We start from the raw sequence: 25,617 nt of genomic DNA on the forward strand, positions 1-25,617 counted from the left end.
GTGAAGGGCCCTGCATTTAGTACCTGGGCCTCCAATCGGGACTTATTCCACTTAATCCACCTCTTACTACCACCACTATCCGGTCACAATTGTAGTAACCATCAGTAATATACAAATACGCACTATAACAACATGCAACTGTGCCATGTACAGTACATCATCTGGAGCAGTTCATAATCAATATTTATCTAATAACACAACAAAAATATACATTTTAAATCTGATTTCGTAAAGAAATAGTCCCATTGTTAATATACAGTAGTTTAAGTTACATAGGCCAGCACAACTGATTTTGAAGGTCCTGGGCGGATTAGATTCACATGGCAGCACAAAGATGCTGAAATCTGATTGGACAAAATATCTAACATCCACATACACATACTGGAATCAGTTCAGCCAAGAGAAACGCTATGAAATGAAGAGAAAAGACTGTTGGAAATAAATGAATACAATTTCATGGAACAGATATTAGAATTCAGGTTGTTAATGTACAGTAGGTGTTTCTGGTAGTGTATAGGCCTTGGAACATACACATTAATGGGCTGAAGCCATTGCTTTTGGTGGAAACACGGATATTGCACAATGGAGAGTGGATTTTTTTCTGAAATCCTTATAGGCCATCACAGAATCCATCTCGTTTCCTCTCTTGTTTTTATACCACCTGTCTCACCAGTGTAGATGTGAGTGAAGCATGACAATCTATCTATAAATATATGACATGAGAGACTGAGCGTCCCAGAGTTTTCCAAAACACTTAACCGACTCTGACACCCTCAGCCTAGCAGATGGCCTGCAATATGGCCCCGGAGGTTGACTGCTGAGTAATGGATGGACCTGCCTAACCTAATAATTTCTCGTTAAAGGTTGGCCAAAGTGGAAAAGTTGTATTGTGAGATGCTGTATTCATGTAAATAAATAAATAAATAAAAATACATTTTAAAAAAAGTACAAAAATGCATTTTTTATTTTTTTGCACATTTTGACAAACCTAGTTTGACAAAATTATTTATAGCCTTTCATGCGATTGGATTGTATAGAGGAATAATAGCAAGAGCAGAATGAACTCAATTTAGCTCAGTTTTATTCATAGAGGACTTTAAAACATCCGCTTCTGACACAAAGTGCGCCACATAATAAAGATCGAACACAAGACAATTCAACTTAACCTAGTTTAAAACAAAAACAAAGTTAAAAACAATACAAACAAATAGGACCCTAAAATAAGCATGAAAATAATTTAATGTTGTGTTTGAAAGCCAAGAAACAAAATGGGTTTAAAAAAATGAACAGTGGGGGCTGTTGTAATATGCACTCGGTGGTCATCCCATATTTGAGGACCAACAATAGAAAAATCGATGCCCTCTGAAGTTAGACTTCCGTACCTCCAGAAGCAACTGCTCAGCTGACCGTGCAGGAGTGTAGGGATGGAGCAGCTCAGAGAGCAGCAAGGCAGGAGGAGACCATGAAGAGATTTGAAAACAAATAGGAGAGTCATATAAAATGAACTCCAACGTGCATAGGAGGCCAGAATAGGTTTTATGTGCTCCCGCTTGCGTGCTCCAGTCAATCAGAATCGGAATCATCTTTATTTGCCAAGTATGTCAAAAACATGTGGGGAATTTGTCTCCGGTAGTTGGAGCCGCTCTAGTATGACAGCAGACATCCATTTTGACAAAAAAATGCTTTTGAGACATACAAATATAAAACACACTACAGAGAGTCACTGAGCAATGAAACATATCCGGAAAGTGGTCACGCTGATACATTTTTTATTTTATTTTTTTTGGACAATTGTGCAAATGAGCGGCACGGTGGACGACTGGTTAGCACATCTGCCACATAGTTCTGAGGACCCGGGTTCAAATCCGGCCTCGCCTATGTGGAGTTTGCGTATTCTCCCTGTGCCTGTGTGGGTTTACTCTGGTTTCCTCCCACATCCCAAAAACATGCATGGTAGGTTGATTGAAAACTCTAAATTGTCTGTTAGGTTTAAGTGTGAATGGTTGTTTGTCTATAAATGCCCTGCGATTGGCTGGCGACCAGTTCAGTGTGTACCCCGCCTCTCGCCCAGAGTCAGCTGGGATAGGCTCCAGCACCCCCACGCCCCTAGTGAGGATAAGCGGTTCGGAAAATGGAAATGAAATTGTGCAAATGATGCAGAATCCTCTAGCAATTTAGAGCAGTTGAAATGACTAATAGAGCGATAATCTGGTACAGTGACAATTGTGCAAATGGTGCAGATACTTTTCAAGCATGTGAGTGGCCAGTTTTGGTCAACAATAGTGACGAGACTACTACAGTGAGAGCACGAATCAAGTGTCCCGACAGAGATGATACAATGGAATTGTAAATGACCTGTTCAAGAGGTTAAAGGTCAGAGGACAAAGATGTTAAAATGTTTCTTGATAACGCTATAACGCTCCTTTACAAACCACACCTGCCATTTCGAAGTGATTATATAGCAGATATACAGCAGTTAAATCGATAAAAATTATTCAGAATGCGCCTTCTGCTTTTTGCATCCAGCGCCTTCCGGTCTTCGGCTCTATCCGGCACTGTGACGTCACACGGGCCAAACAGCCTGTTCATTCGGTGTTGTGTGCTAGTGTTCCATGCTGTTGTTCCCGTCCTTGTATATTTGTTGTCGCATGATTTAGCGATGTCACGATGGTTTATTGTGTGGCATTTGGTTGTACAAATTGTTCAGGCAGTGGCAAGATTTTTTTTTTGGGGGGCTTTCCAAGTGAAAAAGGAATACGTGACCAGTGGATAGGAAAAGTCAGTCGACAGGGGAAGAAGCGTGGTCAGCTATGGGTGCATAGCAAGCATTCCAAACTCTGTGCTGATCACTTCGAACCGGCGTGTTTTGAGAAAGACTGAGCCGAAAGCATTGGATACAGAGGTCGAGGCTGAAATCAGCTGGGGTGCCAACTATATTTCCTATGGCCATTGGGACCTCAACCACCAGCAAGAGAACAAAATCTCGCAGGTGCCGCAGCGAAGCGGCGCAGACAAGAGGTGAGGATTTCCTTGTGTATATATATACCTACGACTCTATTATGGTTACTATGGACTGGGGAGTAGGAAAAAAAGATCCACACAGTACTTTTCAGTACTGTCGTCTGTACCTTTGCCTATATGACAAGTCAACAAGCACGGCAAAGAATTTCTGTGCAGCGTGTTATAAAGCTACTCGAGCAAGGGGCACACAATATATAGGAATACTGCATACTATGTAAAAGCTTGTGCCGTGTCACTGAAACATATGAATATATAATATGTATTGTCGGGCTAAAAAATATTGGCACCCCTTGGGTGCCATTATTTCAAGCTATGGCTGTATAAAAAGATATGCTTTTGACATGCTGTCACAGTGGCCACTCTCTTTTTCTGTTGTAGAGCTGCTACTTGGCTGCTCGTCGTGTCACTGTCATGTTCCGACCTCCTGATTGGCTCAAACATGTACGGTTTGACAATGCCAGGTTCAGTTGAGTGCTCCTGTACGTCGAAATCCTCCTCCTCCTCATCATATTCCAACACGTTGCTTGCCATTGTATATAGTGTATAGCGCGCTGTTTGTCAAATGCAACGTCACTTCTGGTAGCCCTTGTGGTGGATAGAATAACCACACCCTTGAGCTTTGGGTATCTTCGTGGAGGGCTCAATATGCGTCATAAAACCCTCAATTTTAGCTAAACTACAGTTGAAAACTTGCTGGAAGTTACGTGCATGTATTACATAACATATAAACAATGCAAATATGAATTTTAAGTGACCCCATAACATCTTTGTCATCTGGCCTTTAATGGCAAGCGGGAAGAAGCTGTTGGAATTTCTGCTAGTTTTAGTTTGCATCGTTCGATAGCGCCTACCTGAGGGAAGGAGCTGGAAGAGGTGGTAACCAGGATGTGGAGGGTCCAAGAGGATTTTGTATCCTCTTGTCTTGGTTCTGGCAGCGTGCAAGTCCTCAAAGGTGGGCAGGGGGGTACCGTCGATTTTTTTCACAGTCCTGATTGTCCGTTGCAGTCGGACTTTGTCCTTTTTTTATGGCAGCAGCAAACCCGACTGTGATGGATGAACACAGGACTGGTTCGATGACTGCTGTGTAGAACTGCCTCAACAGCTCCTGTGGCAAGCCATGCTTCCTCAGAAGCCGCAGGAAGTACATCCTCTGCCGGGCCAGAGACAAGCAGCAGCATTTTGAACAAACTGGAGCTGTTTAAGGGAGGACAGGTTGACTCCAAAGTAAAGTGAATTACAGTTCATCGGGCAGGAGCATAGGGATGGAGCATGTTAAGGTGGAGTGATCATTAATAGATTTGAAAACAAATAGCATCAAGAATAATAATAGATTTGATTTATAAGCCCCTTCACAGTTTCTGTTGCCAAAAGTGTTTGTGTAAGTACTTTTCTCTGTCAGCTTTCACATAATGACTCATTCTAGATATCAAAAGCAAGTGGTTCAAAGGTTTGAAGTTATGTTCTCCTATTTAGGGAAGCCTTAGCTTAGTTGACTCCCATTGCTCCATTTGAGCTGGTGGAGATATCAGTATCGTTTCAGCCTGATAGTCATGATACACCTTCCACCATTTTACTGAAACTGGGTTGACAGTGATCATATCGCAATCTGGCTCTTTTAGCAGCTTACTTCTCCATCTCTCTTTCCTCTACTTTCTCTTTTTGTAGGACATCCAATAACTGACTTTCATCATGTTTGACCTCTGCTGGTTTATGTATGCACAGTATGTGCCGTGAACTTTGCACCAGACAAGAGTTGTGTTCTTTGTGTCGGCCTCACCTCTGATTTGACTCCTGACTCGACTTTCTTTCTGGAGGAGAACTGGGCGCAATGATTTCTTTTTACTTTTAATCACAAGCTTTCTCTGCATTGTGGGCGAAGGGGGAGAAACAGAGAACAGGAGAGCCATGAGCTGTTTTTCTTTTCATGTGTCTGAAAAATGACTCAGGTGGATGGTAGATTTTTTTTGCTGAGCCTCAGCTCTCAAAGTTGAGCCCAAAATGGTGGAAACAAATCAAAGTTTATCTCCCTTGGAGAATGACACACACAGAATGCCCACTTGCGCTCTCCGGGAGTGATTAAAACTCATCTGATTAGTTTTTTAAATTGATTAAATCGTGTGCAAGTGAGATGCAATTGGAAATGACATAGTCTACCATTAGATTTAATTTTTTTATGATCGGTTTCTTCTCTACACAGCAGTACTGCACTACATTTAATTTAAAAGGGAAATTCAAGCAAAACGGTGTTCATTAAACCAGCATTATGCAGCTGTTTTAACTGTGTGTAATGCACAGTAACACTCACTATAACATTCCACGTTAGTTGTTTCACAACTGCAACTAAACCTTAATGAAATTTACTAGGCAAATATTGTTAGCAGTGTTTTGGAATGCTTTAGGAAGAAGGTGACAACAGAAAGCGATCTTACTTTAGTAAGAACAAGGGCTCGGGACAGTTTGTTAGCCTTTTGATTTGCTGTAATTGAACCCGGATCACAAATTTTAACAAGAACATTTACATCCACCAAGACATTTTTGTCCCCCTCTCATAATTAATGACCAGCTATGAGTGAGGAATGCTAAAATTACATAGTTTCATCCATTCTTATTAAAACATGATTGCTTTGTTAAGCAGCTTATTCTTAATAGTAGGGCATACCTGATAATGGAAGTTTGCATTCTAGTCATCTATAGTATTCCTTTTTTAGGTCAGTAGCTCGATACTGTAGCTTGCTAGATAGATTTATTCTATGTATACATGACATACACAATGTATACAATGTGTACCATGTAAATGCTCCTAGCTGTCTTTTGTGACTGGTATAAATATTGCGATCATTTTTCTATGTACCGTCTGTGGACGAGTGTTGAGAATTAGCACTCATGCTGAAATACTTAAAGCAATACATCTGGTTTGTCCAATGTTTTAGTGATGTCCATATCAAATAAACAACAAACAAATATTGACATGTATTGCTGAGAAACTATCATACATTGTTTCTTCCTCTGCATAAAGGGGGATAAATGAATGACCCTAATAATTACAGACCTATCTCTTGTCATGTTTTGCAAATTTACATGAGTCGATTAATTGTAAACTTAAAATATTTTTGGGCTCATCACTCCAAACTATCTCCACATGAGTCAGGCTGTAGAGCCAACCATAGTACTGTATCTCCACATCAGTCAGGCTTTAGAGGCAACCATAGTACTATATTTCTTCTATAACTCTTATCACTGATCTTACAGTTTCTGGACTGGACCAAAGAAAACACTGTGCTGCTCTATTTATTGACCAGTCTAAGGCTTTTGACACTGTTGATCATTCATTACTGTAAAGTAAACTATGTAACATTACATTTGATGTGAATGCTTGTAACTGGTTCCACAGTTCTATGTCTGATCGATCTCAATGTGTGAAACTAGGGGGTGTCCAGCCGGACCTTTTACCTGTAACCAATGGTGTCCCTCAGGAATCCATTCTGGGTCCAGTGCTTTTCACGCTTTATATTAATGATATAGTGCCTCCAGAAAGGAACGCTCATTATCATCTTTATGCTGATGACACTATTTTATATTGCGTAGCTGACACTGTTCCACAAGCAGTAGAAAACTTACAACTCTCTTTCAAGTCATTGTCAAACAGCCCTTGTTTCTCTCAAGCTGGTCCTTAATGTGAGCAAAACGTAATACAGGTTGTTCTCAAAGGCTGAAGTACCTAACCTTGATAATCTCTATCTCTGCAGCTATAGATCTATCATTGAGAGAGTCTCTGTTTACAAATACCTAGGGTGTATGGCTTGATGATAAATCTACCTTTCAATTCCATATCGACACTCTTGTCGCCAAATTATGACAGAAACTTGGTTATTTGTATCGGAATAGGACTAGCTTTCCTCTGTATTGAAGGAAGAGGATTGGTGAGGCTGTGTTTTTATCTGTTCTGGACTACGATGTTGTAGTCTATAGATATAACTGTTACCAGCCTCAGATCTTTAGATTCCGTTTACCATTCAGCTCTCAAGTTCATCTCGTGCTCGCTACACGACTCATCATTGCTCCCTAGCAGTAAATTGATTGGCTTTGTCTCTATTTGACATGAGATACACTGGCTATTATTTATTTTTAATGCTCATACTGGTAAGCAACCCTCTTATATCACCAACATGCTCGATTGGCATGCTGGGTCTTATCAAACCCGTTCCTATGAGTTGCTTCTTTTAAGAACTCCTAGAGCTTTGACCAATCTTGGTTCAACTGGAGAGATCAATGAAATTGTCTTCCCTCCCCTCCCTTAGCCATTTTAAATCTTTGCTTCTTCAATTTTTCATTTCTTCTTGAAATTGTTTTAGCTAATGTATTGTTCCTTTTTTTAATCTTGTTTTTATTGTTTTTGTTGTTTCTGTATGTTTACTCGTCGTCACTGTAAATGAGGGCAACCTCAGTGGCCCACGAGTTAAAAAGAAAAGGGATTGATTGATTATTGATTGATTGATTGTCTTTGTATGTTTTTATATAACATTTAAATATAATAATCAACAATCTTGGATGAATACCTCGCTACTATTTAAAAATGTTTTTTTTTTTTAAAAAGCAGCATTTCTTTGGTGCGCTACAGCCATGCTCCCAGAAATGTTCCAATGAACTGTAGATAATATTAAACCAGCCTGAGGGTTTTAATGTGTCTCACTATATAATATTCTATATCTTGTGTGTGTGTGTGTGTGTGTGTGTGTGTGTGTGTCGAACTGTGTGGGTTCCTTTTGTTCTACTGTGTGTGTGTGTGTGTGTGAGGTGTTTATTTCAAGTGGTTATGCCTTTTTTTTTTGTCTTTGCTCAGCGCAGTGCAGCAGAGTGTAAGCCCTGGTTTTATACTTCCTCCTCAGGCTTCATGTCAAAGTCAGTTTCAGATGAGATGAATGTAACTCAGGAGGCTGCAAGAAAAAAAAGTCACTGGTGGTAATTCAAAAGGCCCGTTAGCAAGAGGGGGAATAAAATAGCAGTAAGAATAGAACTCTTTGAAACCCGAGGAAGAAAAGAACACCTGACAAATGTTGGGGATAATTTTAATTTAAGGAGACACAGAAAGTAGGATGAAAATTGACTAAATAAAAGAGGCAAGTGGATGAGTTAAAGAGTATCATTGGTTGTTCCCTTAGGGTACTGGTGGCAGTGTGCCACTTAACTGTTAAAACCAAAAGGAAAAGTACAGTATGTAACTATCTTCAAAATTTACAAAAAACTTGCATTAATTCGGATTCACATTTAGGTCACAGGTTATACAGCGGTGCCTTGAGATACACGTTTAATTTGTTCCGTGATCATGGTCGTAACTCAAAACATTTCATGCACCTGTACAGGAACATGGGACAAAGACTCTCTGTAACTTCCACTAGCAGCCCAGGCTAAACCCAACTCCTCCCCGACACACAAAGCTTGTGTCTCAGTCGAGATGTATCACTTCAATATACAGTGGTACCTTGGGATACTACTTTAATTTGTTCCGTAACCACGCTCGTAATTCAAATCACTCCTATCTCAAGTCATGTTTCCCCATTCCAATGAAGTTGAGATGTGTAAAACCTAAATAAAAACAGAATGCAATGATTTGCAAATCCATCCATACTTTCCCAACACAGTTTATTATGTTCAGGGTCGCGGGGTGCCGGAGCCTATCCCAGCTTACGTTGAGCCAAAGGCGGACTACACCCTGAACTGGTCACCAGTCAGTTGCAGGGCACAGATTTGCAAATCCTTTTCAACCTATATTCAATTAACTTTACTATAAACCTACCTACTACCTGTTCACTTTGCTTGTTGGAAATTGAGTTGAGTTTACTGGCAACATACAGCGCTCATATCTCAAAATTTTGCTCGCATGTCAAAGGAAAAAATCGGCCCAACGATGGCCCATATCACAAACAAATCGTAAGTCGGCTCACTTTTATCTCAAGGCATGACTGTATTCTGTTTTTAAGAAGGAAGGACACGGTTGCCTCATATTTTATTGTACTCCATTCAAAAGGTGCCTCACTAAAAAAAAAAAAAAAAAAACAACAACAACAAAGTAGACTTTGATGGATGCTGAGGCAATAGAAGTGTGGATCTCCCAATGTACAAGACAGGAAAGGGCCAACAAACGCATGAACCAAGAGATCACCGGATGCCAGCAGAAATGTCTTTAAAAATGATTCAACTAAACATCATTCTTCTGCTTCTTCTCCTCTTCCTCCTCGCAGGAGCTCTTCAGATCGAGAACAGCGAGGAAACCGACCAAGGGAAGTATGAATGCGTGGCCACTAATTCTCAAGGTGTGCGCTACTCCTCGCCAGCCAACCTCTACGTGCGAGGTAGGGCCTGAAAGCACAACACACAACAAAAACACATGCAGTACATACAGAGATACACAGTGAAATCACCACTGCTGGGGTGCTGTTGCATTATAACCAAACATGTCTTTTCCATTACTCTTCTCTTTTAACAAGTACTACTAACCAACCCATTGTCTGCAGTGCGTGTTGATCTTGTTTGGTATTTTCCACCTTAACAAGTCCACCTAAAACCGTGGTACGGTGGAAAACACACCACAGTTTAACTGCATAGAGACATCACTGTCTACTAAAATGGATTCTGTACCTGAAGCTGTCTGACCTGAGGGGTTAGACCAGGAGTGGGCAAACTTTGGCCCGGGCCCCCCACATGGGGCCCGCTTTGTTCTTTTATCAGGCCCACTAAGCCTTTACATAAGTGGTTCTCAAACTTTTTACAACAAATACGACCTAAAAAATAAAATAAAAATACTTACCTATCCAAGTACCACCATTGTGATCAACATTAAAATACAGTCACGTACAAGACCAAATGTATATTTAATATTATTGTATAGTATTAGTCAAAATCTGCAAATAACTGACGTTCATTGTAATTGCTTTGAGAAAAAATTGCAGAAAAAACACAAACAAGTGAGTGATGGGTAATAAAAAACACGAATAAGTGGGGCATCGGGAAAAAAATACTGCGAATAAGCATGGGTTTCCGCGAACAACGGGGGATAAGATCCCCCCCCCCAAAATCTGCAAATTGGTAAATTCGCAAATGCCAAATCTCGACTATGCCGGAGTCCACAGTATTTAGGTAATGATTTGATACTGCAAGTACGTTTTGCACCTAAATAAATGTTTAAAAGCAAATAGTTCTTCAAGATTTAATGCAAATGTATTCACAGTTTAATATAACTGAACTGTACTCAGGCAGTGATTCTTTTGCTTACCACTAGAGAGAGCCCGCATTCCACACTTTAAGAATCAGGTTTACATCATCACAAGTAATGTGATATTTGTTGCATTAAATTTTCAGTATTTTTCCTAAAACATGTTTAGATAAAATTGTGTATATCTATTATTTTTTAAATTATTCAAATAGTTGATCTCATTAAATGATTGGTTGATTGACCGAATTTAAATAAAACAATTATCAATTTATCATATATTCTGCATGTAACATAAAAATTGTTAGAATTAAATAAATTATGAGTAATACAATTTCAAAATGAGAATCAGTTTTTGTTGTTTTAATTGTTGTTTTACATTTTTGCATTTTTCTCCAAATCTTATTGAAAATGTCCTTTGCATACAGGAATAATTGACAAACAGTGTATTTAAAATGTCTTACGAGAAAGACGGTAAAGATTTTTTTTTCATTTTCACATCACATTATGCATTTGTAGACATCAACAAGCATAACAACAGAAGCCTGAGCTGCTTATTTAGCTAAATATTTTTAGCCGTTATCTACGTACGTTGAAACTTTTTTCCCCTTATTTTCAAGTGACCGAGCTCCGTTTTAAAAATCAAATGTGGTCCCTGAGCACCAACGTTTGCCCACCCCTGAGTTCGACCATTACAAGGCCAATCAATTAGATTGAATACATTTAAGATATTAATACATTTATGATGTCCATTACTGGCACCATTGTGCATCCACATGATCCCTGTTGAACCAGTTGTAATGATTGTAGCCTCTAGATTGTGTGTATGTGCGAGTCTGTGTGTGCGTGCGTGTGTGCTTGGCTTTGCGCTGGTTGTTTTTATTCTCTCTGTGTTTCCTCGTTCTCTCTTTCCTCACGTCATTGTGTTCCGCATCAACCCCCTTCCATCCCTCAGAGCTTCGAGAAGGTTGGTGTGCTCTCTCTTTTCTTTTGTTACTCCTTTGTTTCAGAAAGCTTCTCTTATTGAAACAGAGAGAAACAAGAAAGAAAGAAAATCCTCAAAGACCACCGCACTCTATTTAGACTGCTAAAACCGTCTCCCAGATTCAGTTAATTTCTTCAAATCCACTCTGTCTACTATAGTATAGCCTAAACAGCCAAATGCATTGACTGCTTTGTGAGGCCTTGTGTGCAGAACCCTTGCTATTGCCTTCAGCTCTCCCCAATCAATGTTTTTTTGCATGGTATGGTCCTGTTGTCATGCAGACCTAAGAATTTGACAATTTAAAAGAGGCGACGTCTGCATGAAAGGAGCGAGAGAGAGAGAAAGAGGAAGGAGCACCACTTGCACGTCAAGAGCATGATGCACTGTGTTCCCACACCCTCTGTGTTCTTATTAAACTTGCCTAATCTTGTTCCCCTCCGTCCCCTACTCTTCTGTATCATTGCATCACCCTGACATTGCATCTCCGCCAGTGTTGCACTTGTTGCATCCAGTGGGAACCTTGCACTCCCAGTCACACTCGTACACTTGTTTGGTTTGGGCTGAGCTGCAGTTCTTGTGTTGGATCTTCAACTTGAAAAGGTCTGACTAGAAAGTAGGAAAACATTTTCATTTCCTTTTCCATGTTGACATCGTGACCCACACATTCACTTTCACGTTGACATCTGCAGTAGTCTTAATTAGCAAAATGAGATTATTAACTGGTAGCGAGTTTGCAGTGATGACTCATCATCTTACAATGCTGCTGCAGATTCTCACAACTTGTGCCGCATTTGGATTACATTGCGGTTGCTAAAACATGAAACGGTTCACACCGTGCGATAAACAGAAACAATATATTTTTAGCTGCAGGTCCAGGAAGACAAAAAAAAAATGTAGCGAAAAGGAGGAAGATTGTTGGGCTGCATTAGCTGGAAATAAAGCTGACAATCATATTTATTGTAAATAACACTGAAAAGTTGTGAACAGCTGTACATATCTCTGATATTTTATACAGCAGGGGTCATCAACGTTTTTGAAACTGAGAGTAAACTACATTTTGGCAACTGATTAATGTGAAAGGCTACCAGTTTCATACACCCTCCTGAAATAACAAATTTGCTCAAATTACATTTCATGATATGTTATTATTAATAATGACATTTACAGTATGTCAAGACACTGACCATGTTAATTTAATGTTGATTTCTCACGGTAATTGTCAACAACGATTAAACAAGGTAGGAAACCGATAAATATCAGCACTTAATTTCGATAATGCATTTTCAGATGATCCCTTCCACAACATCCCTCAGAAACAGCAATGTCCCATAACTTGTGGGCTATACTTTATTTAACCAGGTCCACAGGCTTCTAACAGGCAATATTTATGAGCCTTTTACAGGGCAAGGGCAGTCGAACCATGTGATTTCTCCCCGCCAATCAGAAAAGAAAGCTAGTGTTAGCAGTAAAGTAGTTGTAATAAAACATGAAAAATAAACATAGTAATAGAGTGTTATAATTCTTCAGCTTTAAGAATGATAACAAATCAGACAAAATGGAATTGTTTTATAGTATACTGTACAACAATAATTTTTCTTTGGTCAAAATTTATAATTTCCAAAACGTTCAATGAGTGTCTGAAAACGGTGTTAATAGGTTAAGTAGGCCCCACTGCTTGAGTCCAAGCAATTTAAAGCAGACATACTTTCATGTGAGTCTGCTTTCAGCGTTACCCCCCCCCCCCCCCACCCCCACCCAATAAAAAAGAAACATCTGTGTAATACAGTCTATGTCGAGCTTCGCTTGTCTGGACTGTCGCTATCTCCACTTAACAGTCCGACACACTTCTATTGACATTTGGAATCAATCCTTTTTTTGCATTATCAAGTACTGAGGGGATAAGTTTCGCCTTATTACAGTGACTAATAAAAGTTGTGTCCTTGAGCCAAACGGGATTGCGCAGTGTAAATGTCAAACCGCCGATCGTCCTCAATGGCTCCCTATATGCTGTATAGTGTGGAAGTTGCAGAGATAGAGCCATAATCCCTATGGCTGTGCAAAGGTCTCCTCCAGCCGACCGCCTCCAGAGTCTCAACACAGAGGACAGGATTAAGGTTGGCTCGACTAATAAAGATGTAACCTCACATCTCTCTCAAACTATGGATAATGGAGGGGGATCGTGAGGGCCATCCGCTATTAATTTTATGCAAGCAGCTCTGTGAGCATGTGAGGAATTATTCCTTGTATTAAACTCGCTTAATCCAAGGTGTGTCAGAAAGGTTCCAGGACTGGTGGAACAAAAGATATATTTCAAATCCAAACTGTGAATTTTGTAATATGTAATGTAAGAAAACGCTTGATGAAGTGATATTAATCAAACAGATAACAATAATCAGCAACAGTCGGTATGAAAAAAACTCACCCCTTTATTATTAACCAATGCACTTTATTATTAACCAATGCATTATATAAAGTTGAATTGAATAAACTAAATTATGTTAAATTAATTTTCAGTTTTATTGTATGATTTGATAAATATGAAATCCTGAAAAATAACTTCAATAAAACCAATAACAAAAATATAAAAAATAATTCTAATAATAAAATAATAAAAATATATTAAAATTGCAACATAACCACTGCTTAACTTAATCATAAGCATAGTCTACATTTCATTCATTCATCTTCCGTACCGCTTATCCTCACTAGGGTCGCGGGCATGGTGGAGTCTATCACAGGTCATTTGAATAGATTAAATAAAACATAAATTACAAAACCATAAAAAATGATCTCAATAAATACAAATTAGATTTTTTAAAGTGTAAAATAACAAAGTCCAATTCATTTTATTTCTTTTTTTACTGTCAGTATATGGGGGGAACATCATTTGCTTTCTCCACATGTGCGGCAATACACATTCGAACTTCTTGATGCAACTGGGATTTAGTTTTGTTGATGTTCCTGCTGTGCACGTATTGACCTCTGAGGGGCAATGTGATACACACAATGAGATACACACTTGCAGTAACAAAGAAAGTAGATGTCACGACCGAATATTATTAAAACTCGATTTGAAGAATTGAAGAATATATGCCAGTGAATATTTTTATATTGCCTCTTTGTATGTGGTTATACAGCGTTTGTGTACCAATATTCATTTATTGGAGAAATATACCGTAAGTGCTGCGAGTTCAATGCTAATTTTCATTAGCTCGTCAATGGTGTTTTTGTGTTAGCTTTGAGCTAGCGATTTTCTGTAAGTAAGGTCTGTGATGTATTTGAACATTCAATAAGTGTAATTCTTTTATTATGGGAGTTTAGTTTAACAGTGAACTGCAACTGGAATGTCAATAAACGACTTTAAGCGAGCAACATTCATTCTTACACTCTGGTAAAATTTGAGATTTTAGATCCAGTCCGATCCGATGCAGTCCGTCATTTTTTTTTTTTTAGACTAATGGTCTCAAAGTTCGGATTGGGACACCCCTATTTACATCATCACACACTTGTCACGTACGTCCTCGCTGCTAATATCGCTTGAGCATAAACTATGCTAACTTGCGCGAAGCAGTCCAAGAGAGATGATGTCATCAAATTTACTGGTGAGATTGGTGTTAGTGGCCAAGTCTGCTCGCCGATGTTGGTCGTAATCAAGTGGGTCAACCGGTCTTGAACATAACTGACTGTGCAATCAGTGCGACTTGTCTCTCCATTTGTAGGGTGAGGATTAAGGGTTAATTTGATTTAAGGTTGAGGAATAGTTAAAGAGACTGTAGTTCAAGTACACTCACCCATAATCATTTTTTTTCTCAAACCATGATACTTATGATTTCAGTGTAATTTTATAGTTGTGAGAAAATTTGGGGAACTTTTGTGGAAAATTATTTTCTTGCAGTTTTGCAATGAAATAATATCAAGGACCTCTTTCAAAGACTTTTTCAATAAATGTAATTTTTTTCCAAAGTAGCCTCTTAATTGCTTAATTCACAATCACTTAGAATACCCTGAATGAAAATAATTAGCTTTAACCTAAAAACTAGTAAAAAATAAAAAAATAAGTGTTTTATAAAATGCACATAAAAATGTCAGTTTCTACTTTTGCATTGGAGCACTTCACATGCAGGTTGCAGTTTGGATTTGTAATATAGCTCTTGTGACACCAGTCCTGGAAACTTTCTGACACCCTTCTTAGAAAAGAAGTCTCCACACAGGGCTTTTAACCATTGGGATGTTTGAATGACAACGTGTTTTGCTCATGCAAGTATTATCTGTGCATATTGATAGATGCAGCTACATTGCATGTATGTGTTTGCACGGTGCATGCTGAATGTTAGTCTGTGTGTGTGTGTGTGTCCAGCATGCTCAGTTGAGGTGAAACGCTTGCCTAATCATGTCTGTTTCTAACAGATTTTTGTCTCTGTCTCCTCCTTGTCTTCGACTTCTCTATCCAATTCTGGGCATCTTCCGGCTTTATTTTCCTCAAGTAAATTGGAAAATGTTTTTTCATTTTATATGTAACTAGTAAATTGAATATAGAAGAAACCTATGTTTCTTCTTCTTTTTTTTGTTTGAAATCAAAATGAAAAAAATGTTGACTTTTATTCAATTGTCTCTCGATTCTTTGAGTAGGAGGGATGTGGCCTATGAAGATTCCAAGTCACGATGTCACTCATTAAGGGGTGGAGGTTATGATGTGAATTTGCCGTTACTGTATGTCTTTATTTCTGTGTGGATTGATTTATTTTGGGGTTGGTCGGAAAATGTCAAAATGTGTTATCCAGATAAAGAAAAGCTCATGAAATCATGATATTGTTTTGCTAAGATTTAAACAGTTTTCTTAATTTTACCATTTTATATTTCTATATATATATATATATATATATATTTATATATAAGTGACACATTTTTTTCTGCTCTCGTTCTCGCTCCCCTTTCATTCTCCTTCCATTCTAAGATGTCTATCCATTGATCTCTTTGTCTTTTTCAGTTTTCTGTGTTGTGAACCTTTTCTTCTTTTTATTTCTTCAGCATACATGCTCTTCTTCTGCTATCTTTTTTTTCTCTTACTTCGGAAGCACCTGCTCTCTGAATGGGCCAGACTCTGGTATAGCTGTGTTTTTAAATAGATTCATGTTTTTTCTTCTTCCTCGCTCTTCTTCTATTTCCCCCTTTCCCCACCATCCCCCGAAACAACCTCCTCTAACCCTCTCTTTATCTCTCTACCCCTCCCCTCCCTCCCTCTTTTTTCTCCTCTCCCTCCGCATTCTGTCCGCACCCTGATGTGTAGGAGCTACAGACACATGTACATAAGTCTATTAACTTATAAACATGAACATACTACCTCACTTTTTTGCCCGCACTTGTTGTTCTTCTCTCTCCGTTCTGCCTCTCTCATCCTGTCTTGTTCTTTACTTAACGTGTCCGATGATCACTCTGTAACTGCCAAGGCACCTTATTAGAACCCTCTCCTGTCCACATACCCAGTTCATTTTGACTGCACACTGTTATCTGTTTGAAACTGTGTATTTTGTTGTTGCAATGTGCCTTTGCCTACATTGCCACGTCATTGCGTGGAAGCGAAGCAGAGCTGTTCTCTCTCTCACTTCCATCGCTGTCTTCTCCTCCTCTACCTGTCTCTCTCTCCCACTTCCACATTATCTTTGTTGTGTTCGTCCACCGTTTTATTCCTCTTGAGTCGCCGAGGCATGCAAAGTGACCTATGAGTTCAGTCTCTCTGTATCCAGGAGCATTGGCATGGACAAAAGAATTGGGACAGAAACGATTAATTAATCAATTAGGCCGCAGGGCTGTCACAGTCATTTTCGTCACGGGCCACTTTTTAATTATAGTTTCCCTTGGAGGACCGTTATGACTGGGAACTCATATACAGTGAACCCTCGCTACTTCGCGGTTCGACTATCGCGGATTCACGACTTCACGGTGTTTTTAAGTTATATATATATGGACATTATTTACAGTACCCATCTTTATTTTTTTATTTATTTTAATTGTTACTGCTAAGTAGTGTGCAATAATGCAATATCCTATGATATGATTATCCTATTAATAATACGATAGAGAGGTTTTTAAAAGGTCAAAATACACGTTAAATAATTAAATCAATATGGTGTCTCTACTTCGCGGAAATTCGCTTATCGCACCCAGTCCTGGAACTTAACTCCCGCGATAAACGAGGGTTCACTGTAAATGTATTATATATATAAACACACAAAAAACACACACAATAAATTGTTCAACAATTTTTCAATTTATTTTAAAAGAGGCAAAATGCTTGCAATAACTCAACAGTATTAAAAGTGAAGACAAGTTGTAATTTTCAACACACATGATTTGCTTTCGCGGGCTGTGGATGTGGCAGGTCGAATCTGGCCCCCAGGCCTTGAGTTTGACACTTGTAAATTAAGGGTTAGGTTTATGCTACCTGAATCTTCATCGTCTTAGTAAGACAAAGAGCACTCTTTTGTGGACAAAAATACACATATTCTGGACAGAGAATACAGATTTAAAAAAGCGAATGAGGGAGGCCATCGAATCAAGGTTTAGAAATCATCTCTAAATAGAGGAAGGAATTTACAACACCACCTGTCTCCCACATATAAAACAGTCCTTTCATCCTGTCTGAAGAGATTTAATAATTTAGCCTCTGACAAATAACACAAAGCCACTTTTGGCCCTCAGGTGCCTCTACAACCATTTTTACAACTGGATGGAATATTAACAATGATGATTCTGTCATTGGCTGACAAAGGCCTCTCTCCAATGTATCTTAATGACTGGCATTTTGCATCCCAAAAACAAGGAGAACCATTCTTGGTTGGGGCATGTCTCTAACTCCACATGGAAATGCATTTCATTGTATCCGCAAAGTTTTTTTTAATTTTAATTTTATTTTGTATTTTTTTTTATCGGTTTGCTGTTTCGTCCACGCGGAGCCGGCATTTTGGGATCCCGAAAACAATCATTTTTGAAACCGGGTCCAAGTGTGGACAGCTCTCAAAATGCTGCCCTTGCGTTTCTGTGTGTACAACACAAGGCATCTTTCCTGAATTGATGACGTGGTGCTCTCAGTACTCACATTACCATGTGCAAGCAGTGACACAATTTCCAACAAAAATGGTAGATTACCGAGTCAGATGTTCTTTACCTTGGCGGTGGTCTGGGCTTTCGTTCCAAAGCACAGTCAACACAACTTTTTTTGCTCTTTCTTGCTCGCTTCCCATTCACGGCCATTTGTTGCATGTTTACATCACCCAGGCTTCTTATTCTCTGTTTTTGGTGACTTCCTGTGGCAGCGTTACAGCGCCTCTTCAGGCCTGGCATAAACTACAGCGTTTCAGCGTCTTCATGTAGACACAAATTTGTTGAAATGATTCCGTGTTTATGGGAAACTTTTTAAAGACGAATAACAAAAAAATATTTGCTCAATTTCCGCGTAGACAGGATTTCCACACCAAGATTAGAGTACAGCTGTCCTATCTAGCCTTGCTGCATGGACTGGTAAAGCCTGCGTAATGTTTTCTAAGACAACCGGAACAGTCCAGGCGGAATCAGTTCAATGCCCTCAAAATACAATGACCTGAGATGAGAATATTCACAGGCATTTTACCACGACGTTTTTGATAATTCCATGCTTCGATGACACAGTTTGAGAAAAAGCCTTGTTTACTGTTCCAGGATGACTGTGCACTAGTGCACAAAGCAAGACCTTAGAGGCATCTATGGATGAGTTTGGTGTGAAAGAACTGCCACCAAACACCTTTGGGATGAACTAGAACATAGATTAAAATGTTCCTCTGGATAAATTAACACCAAATTCCCACTGACACACTAACATCTTCAAAGTCTTCTCGCAAGAATTGAAGCTGTTGAAGGTGCTTCTTATTTTGGCTTCATGTAGATGTAATGGCAAGGTGTCCCAATACCTTTGTTCATATATAGGACCTATACTTCAGTAAGCTTTTAAAGAAACCCAAGTTTAGTGTAGGCATTGCTTCAAGTAATGCCAGTGAGGAAATCTTATATTACATATAAATAATTAAATACATCTGACATGACAATCAACAAATAAGACATTTCCAAAGAAGAGAAACTGATTCTTGATGCCATGCCCTTGTTTAAGCGTTACTCAAGAGTTTGTCACATTATTGTTTGTCCAGGCAGCTCACTCTGATTGGGTGAGCTCAACAAGATGTGTGTCTTTCTGTTGGATTCATCAGTACCATAAAGTAATTGGGACTAACTTGAAGTATCCCTTTGTAATTTCTGTAAAAGAAAAAAAAAACCCTGAAGTTCATTCTCCCCCTTCCTGTTACCTCTCTTCTCTTCACTCTTTCTGCATCTCGCTCTCTGCCTCTCTATCTGATTCTCTCCCCCTCACCCGACCTCCTCTCTCTCTCCGCCTTTCTTCTCCCCGCCCTTCCTTAACCTCCTGCCCTCTCCTCTGTACCCCAACTCTCCTCCTTTACCAGTGCGCCGGGTCGCCCCTCGTTTCTCCATCCTCCCCTCCAACCACGAAATAATGCCGGGAGGGAGCGTCAACATCACCTGCGTGGCGGTGGGCTCCCCCATGCCCTACGTCAAATGGATGGTGGGCAGCGAGGACCTGACCCCCGAGGACGAGATGCCGATAGGTCGCAACGTGCTGGAGCTCAACGGCGTGCGGGAGTCGGCCAACTACACGTGCGTGGCCATGAGTAGCCTGGGGATCATCGAGGCCACAGCTCAGGTCTTGGTCAAGAGTAAGAGATTCACTGCTACTGGCCTAGAGTTGCAAAGAGATAGAAAAAGTCCAGTAAATTTGCGTAAAGTTTGCGGAAAATGTACGGGAAGTTAAGATGGGGAAGTTTGGAAATATGCATTACAAATTTTCATTGGAATATGATGGGAATTAATTGAGAATTTTGGGTAAATAATGCAAAGTTATCACATTCAGGTGACACGGTGGACGAGTGGGTAGCACATCTACCTCACATTTCTTAGTTTCGCATCTGTGTGGGGTTTCCATGTTTTAAATTCCCGTAATTTTGCAGCCCTTGAGAAGCCACTTCATCTTTGCACTACAGTATATCACCTTAACAATGTCCTAATCAATCTTGATTTGCTTCTAGCTTTGCCAAAGCCTCCTGGCACTCCCATTGTCACAGAGACCACAGCCACCAGTGTGACCATCACATGGGACTCTGGTAACCCCGACCCAGTCTCCTACTACATCATCCAGTACCGAGCCAAAGGTCCAGACAGCAAATATGAGACAGTGGACAGCATCACTACAACTCGCTACAGCATCGGTGGGCTGTACCCCAACACTGAGTACGAGATCCGAGTGTCGGCCTTCAACAGCATTGGCCAGGGCCCCCCCTCCGTGCGTGTGGAGGCCCGGACGGGAGAGCAGGCCCCGGCCAGCCCACCGCGAAACGTCCAAGCCCACATTATTTCACAGAACACAGTGATGGTCCGCTGGGAGGAACCTGAGGAGCCAAATGGGCAGGTGGGACGACCGAAGTATTTATTCATTTATTTATTTGAAATATCATGTCAGTTGGCACGGTTGACGACTGGTGAGCACATCTGCCTCACAGTTCTGAGGAACTGGGTTCAAATCCGGCCTCGCCTGTGTGGAGTTTGCGTGTTCTCCACGTCCCTGCGTTGATTTTCTCAGGGAACTCCAGTTTCCTCCCACATCCCAAAAACATGCATGCTAGTTTAATTGAAGACTCTAAATTGGCCACAGGTGTGAATGTGAGTACGAATCGTTGTTTGTTTATACAGTATGTTCCCTGAGATTAGCTGGTGACCAGTTCAGGGTGTACCACGCCTCTCGCCCAAAAATAGCTGGGATAGGCTCCAGCACGCCCGCAACCCTAGTGAGGATAAACGGTATGCAAACTAAATGGATGGATACCCCAATAGCCAAGATTATGCTGCAAGTTCCCATGAAGACATTTTGTCATTTGCACTTTATCCCTGTAAATTCCAATACATTGCCATCAATGCTCATATGTTGGCATGAAAAGACTTAAGCTTTGACTTTTAAAAATGAGATCCAATATAAACGCAATATAAACGCTACAGCAACTGCATCTTACTGAGTGCGTGTTTCTAAAAATAGGCATAATATTAATCATATTATGAATTAACACCTTTTTACCAATGTCAGTCAAAACTGAGCTTTAAAAGCAGAATTTTCAATACAGCTCTTATGTTTGATCTCATTACAATCTTCTAATAGAGTGTTCAGTGAGTCTGTAGCATGTGTCTAAAGTTTGCAAATTGATTCAATGAAGTAATATGAGATTTGGCACTATATTTTAAAGGATTGTGCTGGGAATGCTAAATGGTCTTTTCACTCATATTTAATTACCGTTAGGCTACAGAGATTTTTTGATTCTTTTACATATTACAGTAAATGTTTCAATTCTGCACATCCAGCAGATCACTGGGGAGCAATAAAGTGATTGCTTTAAAATTGTAATTACTTTCATGTGACATTAACAGTAGAGGCATTGGTGCCAACTAATAATACAGAAAAAAAAAAAAGATTTATCCCCATCTGAAATTACATTTCCTTTTACTGAGGACAGACTAACAAGGTTTCAGATTTGCACAGAGACTTTAAGGAGATTAAAACATTAAAGCCTTCATAAAATTGCCCACTGGGAGCTGTTTTACAGTGTACAGGTTCATGTCCTTTACAGGGATTGTGCTCCCACTCTCTACCCCCTCTAACACTTCAGTACAACCCCAATCTCTAAAGAAAGAAAAGGTGATTGGACTTTGTACTCTAAATAAAGAGCACTCCCTCTGGAAGCCTATTTCCTTTTCGAGCCGATCTGACCATCTACAATATTCACAGAAGTGCATTTCGTGCATATGAGGATTAAAGTTATTAAAGGAGTGACAACAGATTGCTGGTGGAGGTCACGAGTGAGGACAGTAAACAAATGTGATGAGATAGTGACAACACACTTAGTTTGTATTAGAGGTGTTCTCTCCAACCTTCAGCCACGGGAGGTCGTCACCTCATAACAACGACCTCTAACAAGGCGTGAACCACAACCCGGCGTGGCCATCTGGATTGACGTAAAAACCATATTTCATGGATGACAATCTAGACTGTGATAAATACTAGTTGTTTGGATGCTGAATGAAGGGTTTATGGATTACCGTGCATGCAAGACAGTGAGATTAAATGGGAGACCATTTATCCCACAGCTCAGTCCAGGATGACCTTAAAAACTCAACACGCTTTCCGTCAATCTCTCTCCGTGTTACAGGTGAAGGGCTATCGCGTGTACTACACCATGGACCCGTCCCGGCCGATGAATGAGTGGAAGATCCATAATGTCCAGGACAGTGTGATCACCACAATACAGAGCTTGGTGACATCTGAGACATACACCCTCCAAGTCCTGGCCTTCACCTCAGTCGGGGACGGGCCCTTCTCTGACCCGGTCCATGTTAAAGTCATGCCAGGAGGTCAGTATTGTGCATAGGCAAACATAATATCATATCGTATATCACATACTGTATCGTCGCAGTGGGGCGGAATCGTAGCATCTCCAAAATCGCTACTTTTCTGGAAATAAAAAAAAAAAAAGAAAACGCCATCTTGCTTGAGGAACCAAACACCGCTTGCTTGAGGAACCAAACACCGCATCGTTTAAGTTCGTAGTTCTTAGAGCCATGAGAGTTGCAATAAATAAAACAATTAGCTGACTAAGCAGTTTAATACACCGAATCTACATGCACTTTTGTGGCTGATTAGCACCTTCTGCAGCGAAGCATTACAACGATTCATTTTTAACAAAATAGGTTAACTCAAATGTATCTAACCTAATCTATTCATTATTGTCTAAAAGAAAAAAAACACCCATACTTTCAATCTTGAGGTGACATAATGTCCCACGGCTCCCGCAGAATGAGGGAAGAGATGGAATTTTACAACAATTCTCAGACAGTTGAACATCCAAGATACGTAATAGATTTGTTCTCAAACTAATTTCAGCACTTTAAATTGGTTAATAACAAAAGAAAGTTTATTTTTGCCTTACAGGGACTTTTACGTTCACTTGTAAAGTTTATAGTGCATTTTAGGTCCAACCTAGAATCTCACCTGATGCCCGGATATCGCCAGATTGTGAGGTGGTTACATACTTGGTTATTTCCCTACTGTTTGGGGGGGGTGTTCAACAATTTCAATTAAAAATCATTAGCTACCATATTATAAAACTTCACAACTGAGATAAAATTGTAACAATCTAGAAGATTCGGAAAAATGTAGATCAAAAGAATTTCTCTGATTTTTCCTGGTCATGACACGTTTGACAGGCCACTTGTTGTGAGGCAGGATTCACAGGGCTCAAGTATGATTGCCCTCTAGACCAATTAAATGTTTTAAAACTTTGCTAGCCTGCGTACTAACTTCTCTAGCCCGAATGAACTCGCTCAGTTTACTTCACATCAGTCTTTAAGTTTGGAATTGAGGCATGGGAGAAGCTTTCTCTATATGTTCTGAGCTCCTGTTTCCATTGAGCAGATTATTGCTGCACAACTCAGTGGAGGCCACATTGTTATTTTTCAGGCTGCAAAATAGTTGCGATTTAAATAACAGTACCAATGCTGGTTGCAGTTTTACACTGCATTTTACCTCAAGAGATAAATCAACAATATGTTCTACTCAAGTGATTGGCTAATCATTACAGTGAGCATCCCTAGTATTAAATATAAAGTCTACAGATTGCATTAGAAAGAAAGAAAAACAGTTCTATCTGTTGGACCGCTTATCCCACGGCCCTGCAGCATCACCACTGGATGTCATACAAAACACCAAGCATCTTATTCAGATGACAAGTGGAACCCAGCCACTATGCAATACTGGGCGTGACCTGTCACAACATGTGCATCCTTCAAATAAGTAACTTGCACAAACTGACACTTAATTTAGTGGAGAGTTGTGGAAAGGAAACAGGGATTAACGGGAGCAAAAAGTTGTTCTGTTCGAGCTAATCACGTCACGGTGACAGCAGTGGCAAAAGTTGTAGGTTTTATGTGGCGGCAGGCATGAAGAGATTAACGCTCACAAATCTGTGATGGCATTACGTGTTTAAATTCCTGTGTAGACGTGAGACATTTGTACCTGAACATTCTGTCAGTTTCAAGCTCGTACAAGAAGAGAAACATATGGTTTAAGTTAAAATATTTGTAGAAGTCTGATGAAAGAAGAGCCTCATGGTTACAACATAAATCACATGGAATTAGTTGAAAATGTGTTTTGAATGGATTTAAAATGGTGAAGAAAAGCTGCTTTTCTACTGGACTAACTTAAATGTTAAAGAGAAACATAAAACATCTTAATTGTGCACCGCAACTTGTCTTTTTATTGCTGTAATTGACTAACTACAACAGCCATAGAATAACAAACTGTCCATTTAAAAATATTAATATTTTTATTGTTATTATTATTATTATAACAATGCAAAATTAAACAAAATTAGTGAAACATTTTCAACCAACTAATATTTGTGATTTTACTGAGCAACAAAGCTAATGTTTGAAGAAATACAAATACACAAATTGTTTGTGGTCAAAGTATGGGTATGTGTGAGAACTCTTTCTAATATTTTTGACCAACGTATATGCAGAAAGCGAAGAAGAAAATGTCAGCATTATACCTTCTGGTGATAAAGTTCTGAAATGCTGTAGACTATACATGCAAATAAAATTGAAACCGAAATGGGTGTGTCTTATTTCCTCCTCCAGTTCCAGGACAACCAGGGAAGTTTAAAATCGGGAGAGTGACAGACACCAGCATTGAGCTGACTTGGGAGCCTGCATACACTAAGGAAGGCATCATCAACTATGAGCTCCTTTACAAACCTGTCAAGTTTGGCAGTTTGGTAAGACACAATCTATCTGCTTAATTTCACACTTGATAGATAGGCAGGCACACCAGAGACCAAACTATTTGTATACAGTGATGCCTTTACATACAAGTAAACCCAATTACGAATTCTTCAGGATACAAGCCATCGTTCGGCTGATGTTTTTGGTTTCACTTGGGAGCAAAAATTTCAGATGCAAGCGCTGTATAGTGGCAGTGAACTCAACTCAACTCCACTACAAGCAGAAGTTTGCAGATGGTGAACAATTCTTCAAAAAAGAGGCTTCAAGCTGTTTATTGCCACTGCCAGTTGAAGTTTACTGTCAAACTAAACATTAAACAGAGACAATTACACGTTGTGTATTTAAAACAACCACGTAACTTTACCTTAAAGTCCACTAGCTTAATGCTAACACATAATGGGAAACACCAAAGAAGGGCTAACAAATAGCATTCATGTAGCTGTGATATAGCAATGGATATTTAAACACAAATTGTGCAGAA

At 39.6% G+C, this 25,617-nt stretch overlaps 1 protein-coding gene across 6 annotated transcripts in view; it reads left to right on the forward strand.

Annotated features, from left to right (window-relative positions):
* The window catches only part of LOC133412107 (receptor-type tyrosine-protein phosphatase S-like), a 114,068-nt gene that overhangs the window by 56,715 nt on the left and 31,736 nt on the right, over nucleotides 1-25,617 (forward strand). For 3 of the 6 annotated variants that reach the window (XM_061695169.1, XM_061695173.1, XM_061695170.1), the window contains exons 6-11: nucleotides 9,261-9,371; nucleotides 16,501-16,515; nucleotides 19,703-19,972; nucleotides 20,342-20,721; nucleotides 22,508-22,709; nucleotides 24,993-25,129. In XM_061695169.1, the coding sequence (XP_061551153.1) occupies nucleotides 9,261-9,371; nucleotides 16,501-16,515; nucleotides 19,703-19,972; nucleotides 20,342-20,721; nucleotides 22,508-22,709; nucleotides 24,993-25,129 (1,115 nt within the window). The remainder of the gene's footprint in view (nucleotides 1-9,260; nucleotides 9,372-16,500; nucleotides 16,516-19,702; nucleotides 19,973-20,341; nucleotides 20,722-22,507; nucleotides 22,710-24,992; nucleotides 25,130-25,617) is intronic. The other 3 variants (XM_061695171.1, XM_061695172.1, XM_061695175.1) reach the window with 1 other exon arrangement.

The sequence above is a fragment of the Phycodurus eques genome, chromosome 13 (genome assembly GCF_024500275.1).
Source record: "Phycodurus eques isolate BA_2022a chromosome 13, UOR_Pequ_1.1, whole genome shotgun sequence".
NCBI lineage: Eukaryota > Metazoa > Chordata > Actinopteri > Syngnathiformes > Syngnathidae > Phycodurus > Phycodurus eques.